Source organism: Gobius niger (assembly GCF_951799975.1).
Source record: "Gobius niger genome assembly, chromosome: 8".
Classification (NCBI taxonomy): Eukaryota; Metazoa; Chordata; class Actinopteri; order Gobiiformes; family Gobiidae; genus Gobius; species Gobius niger.
Genome location: NC_136859.1, coordinates 29,197,079 through 29,208,050, shown reverse-complemented (window position 1 = coordinate 29,208,050; position 10,972 = coordinate 29,197,079). Strand labels below are relative to the sequence as shown.

Sequence of the window (10,972 nt, the reverse complement as noted above, 5' to 3'; positions counted from 1 at the left end):
GAGAGAGATTACGATACGTACATTTGGAAGGATAGAATGTCAAACAACAAAAAACAAAAAACAAAAAAAAAGCACCACAAAGCAACAGACAAATGGGGGAAATAGATTGGAGGGGTGCAAGAGAAAAAAAAAAAAAAAGGGTAGGAATCGAGTTGGCTGGTTCGATATTGCATAATAGTGCTGAGTTTGTCTTGTACATTTTTTTTTGTTTTTAAAGCAGCGTTTGCATTCTTAAGTCCAGTGTCGGGGTCCCTCCTCCCTGCTCTCCTCTGCACAGTGTCCGGTCCGGATTGACTTGGGCGTAAAGGGATGAGAACGGCTGTACAGGACCAGACGTGTGGTTGTGTTGTGTGTGTATATGTATATGTATATGAGGGGTGGGAGGGTGGGATCAGGCGAAGTACATGGTCCTCAGGGTGTCGTGGTGGATCTGCACAGCTTTGGCCAACGCCTGAGGGTCCCGCCCGTTACTCTGACCGGACACGTGGCTGCCTTCGGCGCTGCGGACGAGAGGAAGAGGTAAGGCATAGAAGATCATCTCGCTGGCAACAGAAGCAAACCGGAGGGCATGTTTGTATGTGTTGGTCTGCCAGACTCCGACTACTTGGTTAATCCGCATCAGTGTTTGGCCTGGATCGCGTTCACAGGGCGCAGTAACTGCCTTAGCCAACAGGGGGCAGTAGGTTCATGGTGGATGGAAACATAAAAGTGGACCTTAATGATGGTAAAGTATGGGGTTTAGTGCAGCACTATTGTTATGTAGACTCTCACTGGAGTGCATCTGACATCCATGTTCTGCTTTGGTGGTGTTTAAACCTTGCTGATGAAATGTTAGCAATATTTGTGCTTAATTCACTCGTTTATAGTCTAATTCTAACCAACATACTCCAGTTACATGTACACATGTTTTTAAGTCTCCTACACCATTTAAACACAGACATTTTTGGTTTAACAAATGTCAAAACTATTTTTAAAAGACAGTTTCAACAAATGCCTTGTACAATAATGATGATTAATAAATAATGTTATTTTATTCACTTAATTGGTAGCGTTCACGTGACATCACAAAATTCTAAAGAGCCCATAGTTTAACATTGAGGTGGAGCAACTGACGGTAACTATGGTAACGGTGGTAACTGACAAAATGCATATTTTTATGTCTTTGTTTTTTGGCTCATATCTCAGTCATTACTGGAGGAATCCACATGAAACAAAAACTGTCACAAAGTTCATTGTCTCCTCTGTCGGCACATATGAGCTAATGTCCAATTATTATCTCTAAAAAATGTCAAAAAGTGGTGACAATATGCGAAAACATGACCATGATGTTGTCCAATGGAAAGGACTTTCAGACATAAAAATAATATCACAGGTTTTGAATCCAATCACGATCAAACACTGAAGAGGAAAAACATTTGCCAATTTTCGTTTTGGAGATTTCTTCCAAAAACTGCATTTCTCCCATAGAGTTGTATTGGCCCTGCCCTCCATCTGACATTATGACATCATCACATTATAAATCGTGAACGCCACCTATTGACTAAAATATTAGTATAATAATTTGGTTGTGTTTCAATCAATATCATTAGTTACAATGCCCAAATGTAAGCAATCAATGCAAATTAATTCAGCATGAAAGGATCAAGCCCTCCCCAGACGAGTTTTGATCTATTTTTATCTAAGCACCAAGTCCTCACCTGTCATGTTCTTTGTCCACCAGATGGTAGCGGGCGCGGAAGGCCACCAGGTGGGCGTAGTAGGCGGGCGCAGGGATGGACACAGAGCGGGTGCAGCGCACGTACGTGTGGCACAACTGGTAGGTCAGCAGCTGGAACTCATCAGCCGTGAAGCAGTTGTCGTCCCACAGGACGTGGTAATGAGAGGGTCGGCTGGTGCCCTGCAAATCAGGGACAAACACCAGGCTATAGTTTAATGTACAGTCATGAGTCTAGCCCCTATTGGTTTCATTTTGGTTTACAGACAAAGCAAATGGAAAGATATTGCTGACCAGTCTATTCACTACACTGTATAAGTATGCCCAATACATTAAGACCCTTGATGTGATGTGGGCCAATGCAATAAACCAAGTATCTTCACACAGCACTACAACAGAGTAAAAAGGCTGATACAAGTCCCTCAGTGGCTACATAACTTAATCTATGTTGTATTTAAGACAAACTATTAGATTACAGAACAATAAAGATACCACCGCGGAGTGTTTTAAATCTCATCTTTCTTTGGCTTTTAGCACCGCGTAAGTTGTGTGGTCCCCTGTGTCTTTTTATTCTTATTTATAGTTTCTAATGTGTTTTTATTTATATCTATTCTTTTAAACTGTTTTATTCATATTTATTGTTTTACACCCTTATAGCGGTAGAGCTCATTTGTATTGTTTTGGTTTTATTGATTTTGTTGCATGTGCAGCACTTTGGAAACGTTTTGTTGTTTAAATGTGCTATATAAATAAAGTGGATTGGATTGGATGTTTCCACAATGCAATTACAAAACTCTGAGATTGTTCAGCACAGGAGATCATTTTTATAACAATTTTAGATGAAGCCTGTCCATCTAAAACGGTAGCGCGAATGCCGTAGGCGCGTTCCCACCTGTATCCCAGCGTGACTGCAGAGGTAAAAGTCAAACTCGTAAGGATGTGTGATGTCCGTATCCACAGTAGTACCAGCAGGAATGTTTCCACTACGTCCAACCTGACAAAAGGCAAAGGTTATTTCACACTTTGTATTTCATTTTCATTTTTGATAAAAAACCGTGAAACATAAAAACAAGAAAAAGAACAGGCCTCAGTGCATTTGTTTTCAGAAGTAAATGTTATCGCTGAAAAGAACAAAAGAACATAATAATAATATTGCTTCTCCCGAGCAACGGTTTACCAAGTGCTTTCCAATTAACCAATTAAAAGCCTAACGCTGCTGGGAGCCCCTCTCGTCCGTACGACAAAGCGCCTGTTGCTAACCCGGCTTTGCTCTCGGGGCTTTAAGTGACACTCCAGAGCGTTCGTCTTCGCAAGAGCCTCTAATGCATTAATCGCCTGTAATTACCGGGGCTGAGAGGGCGAACACTGCTGCGCACCACAATAAGGTAATTAAGAAGGGCCGTTTTGAGCGCTTAATGTGAATGCACGAAAAAGAACGTGGCCATTTTAATGAGGCTGTAAAGTCCCGAAAACTGGAAAAAACTCACTCTCTCGTTTCGGTCGGCGCAGAAGAGGCGAGTATGGTGGCGTTTTTGCACAACAATGTACGTGATGCCCGGTTGGTATTCCTTCTCCAGGCTGATGCAGGCTTCACGGATGGCCAGCAGCTCATAGTACAGCACCTAAAAGACAAAACGTTTACCATATAACTGATCAAAACATGTTCATAATTACTGTGAACACAAACTGCAATTGCGACGTGACTTTCAGTGTCTGGAAAAGCACCATGACTTATGTGGTATTAAAATCGGCTATAAATATTTTAATTTCCCATTAGGCCGGGGCACAATTAAAGTGATGGTCTGCAAGATTGCAAAATGAGAGTGGAGATTGAGTCATTTAAAAACTATCACGCTCCCGCCCCCTTCCAGGCCGGTTCACAGGAAAGCTCGCTTGATTGGTCGAACACTACAAAAACTAAATATCAAGCATTGGCTTAAATGACTTGAATTGAGGAATTGTATCTTGTTTTGAGCGGTTTTCACTAATTTAGACACTTTTCCTGATCGGACCAAGTTTACTTTGCTTGTTTGAGGACATTTCAGACCAGTTCTAGGGTAAATCTCGCTTGAAATAAGAAAGTAAAATTGCCAATGAGATAAGACCAATTTTCTTACCCCATTGGCAAAGAAAATGACCTGAAATAAGGACGAAATGTATCGAAACGAGTCAGAAACATCTCAGAACAAGTGAAATAATCTAGGACAAATGCCCAAGAACTTCTTAACTAGTCAAAACAACTAAAATTTGGATTATTATGCTCAAATTGAGATGTTTATACTGATCTAGTTAAATACTTTTTGCAGTGAAGTCATAGCCAGGGGATTCTGATTAGTTGAGGGACTATAAGTATTCAATATACATTACATTACAACAAATTGCAGGCCCGGGTGGTCAATTATCGATCAAATTTGTAAAACATTTCAACTTACAGACTATCAAGTATCATTCGATCATTTTTATGTTTTAGTCAACATTTTATCTATTCATTTTTGGCTCGACACATTTGTTTGGTGACAGTTTTCAACCTCTGTCACTGCGATGCCTGTAATTCTTGCCAAACTTTCAGCTATTTCAGCTTTTTCTCTGTATCAAATCACGCACGCGCCATAGGGTGATGTTCGAACCCTCCTGAAACACCTCGCAAGTTGTGACTAATTCAGGAACAGGTTCACTGGTTTGGAGTGTGATCCCACTAAGGCAACAAAAAGCTAGAGTGGAAAAATATACATCGCTGCATGAATACGATTGTTTTTATAATGCCCTTTACGGAGAGACCTGATATAGACCTTAGCTTGCAGTATATTTTTTGTCCACTTGATGGCAGGGTTGAGCAAATGATGGAACATGGAACACATCATTTGGTTAAGGTGCAAAAAGGGTAAGATGCAACGCCCCCTTTTCATTACTGTTGCCTGGTAAAAGAGAAGACTGTCCACAAAGAGAAAACAGTCCGCTAATAAGGAACCAAAACTAAAAATCGCAGATGTGGCTGACCTGTCTGAACTGTCCCTCTGACACGCCGTCCCTGTAGAAGATGATCCTGGTGGGCTTGTAGCGGGTCGACTTGTAGAACTGAATGAGCAGCTCCCGCACCATCGAGGCCAGGTCCTGGATCACCTCCTGCCGGGGCCTCTGCACTCGCACCGTGGCACAGTACCTGCTGGGGTGGGCGTCCATGCTGCCTACCACCTGAGCGCCAGACGAAAGGAGAGGGAGGAGATCTGAATTTGTGAAGATTTAAAACGGGCTTCATTTCGTTCACTGAATTTTTCTGTCATAATTTTAGGTAATGTAATATTTTGCTGATTTAAATTAGACTCGGACTAAATAAAGAGTAGCCTGTGAAACAAAAGCTATGACTAGAAAGCCATCAGAATGTTATATGACATGTTATATGAGGATAATAAACAGAAAAAACTGTTATATAGGAACCTCATTGTGTCACGTTAAAGCTAATAAATAAATACATTTAAAACAACAATCTACAGCAAAAAGGAAAAGAGTATCAGCCAAAAGCACACGCCGACTTACTGCTGCAATCGAGGGCTTCTTCCCATCTCCAGCAGGCGGGTGCGTGACATCCGCTCCTAAGAAGATGACCGGCTGCTGGAACACTGACGGCCTGTAGACCCAAACGATAAAGAATTATGAGGTAAACTATGAACAAAACTGCGAAAAAGCCACACATGAGGCTGAAGGAGCGAGTCCACACTGACCGCTGGTGGGGAACGAGGATGTTGTTGATGCCTCCCAGCTTCACGTTGATCTTGAGGCAGAGGTTGGAGAGGGTTTGAGGAGAGGTCTTCACCACATTCTTCACTTGAACACACTGCGTGGCCATGCCCAGGAGAGTGTCCCCCACGCGCTTCACCTCCGCTGGACAGAACAAAAGAGCAGCAACTGGTCATAATGTGGCGACTGCAAAGATGCGGACACATCCTGATGTAAAAACATCATTTAACATCATCAATCTTAATATGCAAATTGTTAGGTCAGTCTACCTATAGTGGGTTTTGGGGCTGGAGCGATACACTTCTGTCAAAATACAATATATTTTAATGCACTAATGATTTTTTTGATTTGTCATTAAAACGAACTGCAACACTTTGCCTTGAAGGAATTGAATAAGAAAGCACAAGTTGAATTTCCGTCATTGAGTAAAGCATTTTAAAATGTGCAATGGCAGAAACATTTCAACTCTGGCTCTTTTGTTTAAGTAAGTAAATAAGGAAGTGCTTTTTTAGAAATTGTGTTCAAGTGTTAGTCCAGAGCCGCTGCGACTGAGCCGCGCCGCCAGTGTGGGCCGACCTGAGCAGCATGTTTTGAAAGTCGGGTAAACCTTAGCCCCCTGAAGAAAACCTGGCTAGCTTCAGTCTCCTCTGATCCTCTGAAATGGTGAAGAGCCTCCTGGGTTTGTTCCCGTTTCAGAGCGTGGTGTCCTGCACTGGTCAGCTCCACCTCCTCCTGTGCAGCTCCCTCCTCTCCACACCAGTATTTAACCATCTTCTGGGAAGAGCTTAGTAGTAAATCTGTTTTAATTCTCCAATGAACGTCCATTAGCCAGAACAATAGAAGGCATGTGTAGCTTAGATGCGAGTCTTGCCCGGATACCTCCTTGTTTGTCCCTTTTTTGTTTCCTGTAGCACTTCTTGTGCCTCCACTGTGCTGCAGGTGTGGGGGCTCTTTGTGCCTCTTCAGTGTTTTCGTAGGCATCAAATGTCTTTAGCTCATAAACTAGCTGTTTGTTTACTTTCAAAAAGCTGCTTTCTTCAGGACCATTATGGAATCTCTGCAGTAAAAAAACAAAAAAACCAAACCCCACAAAAACACGGCAAAGACCTACGAAAGCATCCAGCAAAACAGTGTTGAACACAGAAACCACAAATGCAGTTCGCAGAAAAAGGCAAAAAAACACAGCTGGACCAAGCGAGAGGGGGGTTGCTGCTTGTTTACACGTCACGATTAAACTTCAAGTGCAAAAAAACATTTGTATTATTTTTTTAACCTAGAACTGTGTTGGGTATCATACAGTAGTACATGCGCATCACAACAAATACGTATTGCGGAAAATTACAAAACAATATTTCATTCCCAGCCCTAGTGGGTTAGAAACTCTTTAAACTTTTTAAAAATATTTCGATTTTATTACATAGCAGAATGAAACTGAAGGCTTCTTGCAAATTGGTAAAAATTGAAAACTGCCCTACAATAAAATGTTTGACTTTTAAAAAGGTTGAGGAGGGGATCAGACTACAGAACAACTGAAAACCAGCCCACTCTCAATTATAGTTCAATGGTAAATTAATTGTCCCAGAGACAGAAAGGGGCAGCATCTGCATAAGAAATTGTTTTTAAAGATTAAAAACCACTTCATCATTTTCAGTATGACAACTTCCCTAACCCACTGTATGCATACATCAGTTTGAAGACATAAGACCTAAAACAGGGGGCAAAATCTGCAAATAAAATTATCGCTTGTTTGTTTTGTTTCCCCCCCCCAGGATGTTACCATAGACAGGAGTTTTCCCCGGCAGGATGACAATGATGAGTTGCAGTCCGGAGTAGGTGTTCTTGAGGTGTCTGAACATGGGCTCCACACTGTCTGCTCCCTGGGCGTATTTACAAAAACAAGGCTGGCCCTGGATCGGCATCCCAGCATCCTTCGAGATCTTACGCAACTGGTCTGTGAAACCCCTGTGGCAAACAAACACAAGCAAAGGAAAGTAAATACTGTGTAATTACAACGAGTATACGCAAAACAGCTCCATACGCTAAGTAAAGAGTGCTGCCTGCAAGTGCGCATGCGGGTTTTATCTGCTTTATCTTGTTGGTGTGGTCATTTTAAGAAGCAGAGGGCTGCGCAGAAAGCAAATCCGACTGCACTGTGATCTCACTTGAGGATTTCCTCTCGACACTGCCTCTGTGTGGCGAAGCAGGCGATGGCCCACATCTTGATCTCCACCCCGGTGTGGAACTGCTTCCCCCTCATGTCCCACACGCCGTGGCTGGGAGTGGCTACTGTGCGGTTCTGCAACAATGTCACACAGCAACATTACACAGGCGTTCACTCACGGACTGGCAATAAAAAAACACACAGAAAAAAACAACTTTGTACAAATCACAAGGACACGACTATTCTACAGACAACAGCCACGTCAGTACAATTCATATCTGAAGGGTTGTTTAAGTCATCATCTGTACTGGTGATGGATCATTTATACAGGTTTAGAAGGGAGGGGGTTCACCATTCTCATTAGCCCCGCCTTGTTTACTTTAATAAGTACTCTCACTTTCATTGCTTTGTGTATCGGCTACTACCCTGCTAACAATGCCTTGATCTTGGCCTGCCTTTTGCCCAAAGCTTTAAACCGTCCCTTCACCTTGGCTAACACTCTGACCTCGCTGTCATCTAAGGATCGGTTTGTGGTTGGTGCACTGTAAGGGTCTTTAATTTCCTTGCCCCCACACAACAGCTGGTCTCCAGGTGTGTCCCATCAGCTGATGCCCTATGAAGACCGGAAACTTGGTTCAATTGCCATTTGGGATTAGTTACAGTAAACTTCAATTTGGTCAACTTTGTCATTTTTTTTAGATACAATACTGCCAGTAAGATAAAAGTAATCCTTTTGTGGCTTCAATCTACGCTTCTCGTCTCAGGTTTTCCACACTGCGGAGCAGCGGTTATTGTGCCTGGTCCTAAACCTCATGACATGGCAGTGTTTTAAGATTGAGATACTGCTGATTAGGCATGAGACGATATTTAAATGTTGTCCTGCGGTCATCTTGGACAAAATAATTGCGATTAATGATATTACACTAAACACTTTATGGATGATATACAGTATTTAACTAAATATCTGTGGATTATAGTTCAATGAGTTACACATTTTAATATTTCATAACTTATTCGGTGAATAAAGCTACAGTTTGGACATGCTTCTAAAACGCTCCTGTATCACTGTCAAACTGGTTAGTCTTGGACAAAATGCTGACTGAGATAGGGGTGGGTACCTATGTTCTCCCGGGTCCTATGTTCTCCCACTTCTATAGACGGGGGAACTGCATTATTAAAAAAAAAAAGCTTGCCATTTAGTCTCGACTCTTAGAACAATTAGGCTATAATTTCCAACCGTTCCTGCGACCAGAAGCAAGTCCACATGCACCATAGGCTAAGACCCTATTACGTAACACTGGCAAACATTTAGCCTAATTGTGCTTCGTAAAACAAAAACCTATTTATGCTATAGTCTTATTTTTTTTAGCGCATTTGCAGTCTTGTGCAAAATTTTGAGTGTAGTAATGCGCCTCGTATACGATACTTGCTAACAAACAAGCAATGTAGCCTGTCGTTTGTTGACGGAACACCCAACGTGGGGAACATAGGGTTGAGCCCCTGAGATAATGTGTGGAGGCTAATTAGCATTGTGGCAGCTACAAGCTTCCGCTAACACACCAAGCAGCTAAAACGCCAACTGTGAAGGCGCTGTAGAAAATGCAAACTCCAATTTTCATGAGTAAAAGCAAAAATAGTAATAAGTACCTTATACCATCATTAAGTCTTTAAAGTCGCTGAACTTTGGCAGAAACATGGTGCTGTAGCTAGACTGACATATGATGGGTACACACTTTGTTTACACAGCCATGTGCTCTTCGACTGTGTTTTGTAGATAATTTTCAAATTCTATGATTCAGATTGTAGATCAATTAATTGCAGCGGTTTTCATCGTGATGAGCGATACTATTATGTATTGTCCCAATCGGTCAAAAAATTCGTCCCAGGAGTGCGCCATTGTGGAGAGTAGATGTCATTGCACGTGTTCTGCTTGGTTGGATGCAGAGTGATTATTTACGTTGGCTACAACTAAACAGAAACGTTTGCAGTAAGAAAATGGTGAACACCTATAGCTGTTCGGACCAAAAAATACACCGAAACCTACGTTTCTATAGGTTTCCTAGGTGGAAAAGATGCCATGTTGAAAGTGCAGGTTGAGCAAATTTGCAGAGGACCAGTTGGCCTGGATCTCAGCCGTGGGGCAATGATTTCCTTCTCTCCGTGCTGCAAACCAATCAACACGACAGGTGTCACATGACACGCAGTCGAAATGACACCTCCAGCGGAGTCGGTGGTCACATGACTTCATTTGACTGATTGTGGGTCACCTTTGTAGTGAAAGGCGAAATGTCAGCAACCTACCAGTACAGATGACGATTTAAACAACCATACTCTCCTGTACGACTGAGAGCCCACACAAACATGTACAATACCGCTCAAAAGCTTGGGGTCACTTAAAATGTCCTTATTTTTAAAAGAAAAGCTTTATTCAATGAGAATAACATTAAATTAATCAGAAATACAGTCTAGACATTGTTAATGTTGTGAATGCCTATTCTAGCTGGAATCGGGTGATTTTTGATGGAACACCTACATATTCAGAGGTGCAGAGGTTCTAATGGTACATTGTGTTAGCTAGTCGTGTTAGAGGGTCAATGATGATGAGAAAACCCTCACGCAATTATGCTAGCACTGCTGAAAACTGTTGTGCTGATTAGAGAAACTTAAGAACTGGGTGACACCAAACTCTTGAGTGTATGTAAAAGTGTTTCTGTATTTTTTCAAATATACTGCATACATTTTCTAAAATACAAGTTTCAGTAGTAAAGCAAAGGCAGGTTGTGCGAGATTAACCGGTCTATGCCGCAGTAAAAGGTGATGACGTGTTCATGAAAGCGTTTGTTTTCCCCATAAATCATGTGTATTGCACTTAACATTACACAAAATAAGGCTAATCTAGTTGTAACTGAATGTCACAAAAGTGCTTTATATGTGAATGATACAATGAGTGGTTAATCAACAAAGTGGTTCAGCCTCGATCAACGGCATCTTTTATGACTAGAATTTTGATATATTTGATTTTTTTTAAACTGAATAAACAATTTTACAACACAAAGAGTCACATCAAGGCTGAAACACAGTGTCCAGGCCAAAACGACTGGACTCTGAACAGAAGCTAGTGTTAGTTCAGTGACCGTGACATTTCTGACAGACGGAGCGGGCACACAAACATAGAGAATGGTGGTGATTTAAAGGGAGGTACCATAAAGTGCTCAGTGCTCACCCTGCCGCCGTACTGCAGCATGGGGGCGGGTAGCACTCGCCCCGTCACGTGGGCCATCTCGTCGCGCACTTTGAACTGGAACTCCTGCACGAAGGGGTCCGACTCGTAGTTGGCACTGCGCACCTGGAGCCAAAAGAGG

At 42.1% G+C, this 10,972-nt stretch overlaps 1 protein-coding gene across 2 annotated transcripts in view; it reads right to left on the bottom strand.

Moving 5' to 3' along the window:
* Positions 1–367: 367 nt before the first annotated feature.
* The window catches only part of ago3a (argonaute RISC catalytic component 3a), a 45,910-nt gene continuing 35,305 nt past the window's right edge, over positions 368–10,972 (bottom strand). Inside the window, exons 10-19 of one of the 2 annotated variants that reach the window (XM_079561883.1) lie at positions 10,813–10,956; positions 7,612–7,745; positions 7,227–7,411; positions 5,434–5,593; positions 5,249–5,339; positions 4,712–4,906; positions 3,202–3,336; positions 2,607–2,708; positions 1,698–1,897; positions 368–500 (exon numbers count right to left, since the gene is read on the bottom strand). In XM_079561883.1, the coding sequence (XP_079418009.1) occupies positions 392–500; positions 1,698–1,897; positions 2,607–2,708; positions 3,202–3,336; positions 4,712–4,906; positions 5,249–5,339; positions 5,434–5,593; positions 7,227–7,411; positions 7,612–7,745; positions 10,813–10,956 (1,455 nt within the window). In that variant the 3' untranslated portion in view covers positions 368–391. The remainder of the gene's footprint in view (positions 501–1,697; positions 1,898–2,606; positions 2,709–3,201; positions 3,337–4,711; positions 4,907–5,248; positions 5,340–5,433; positions 5,594–7,226; positions 7,412–7,611; positions 7,746–10,812; positions 10,957–10,972) is intronic. The other variant, XM_079561884.1, reaches the window with a different exon arrangement.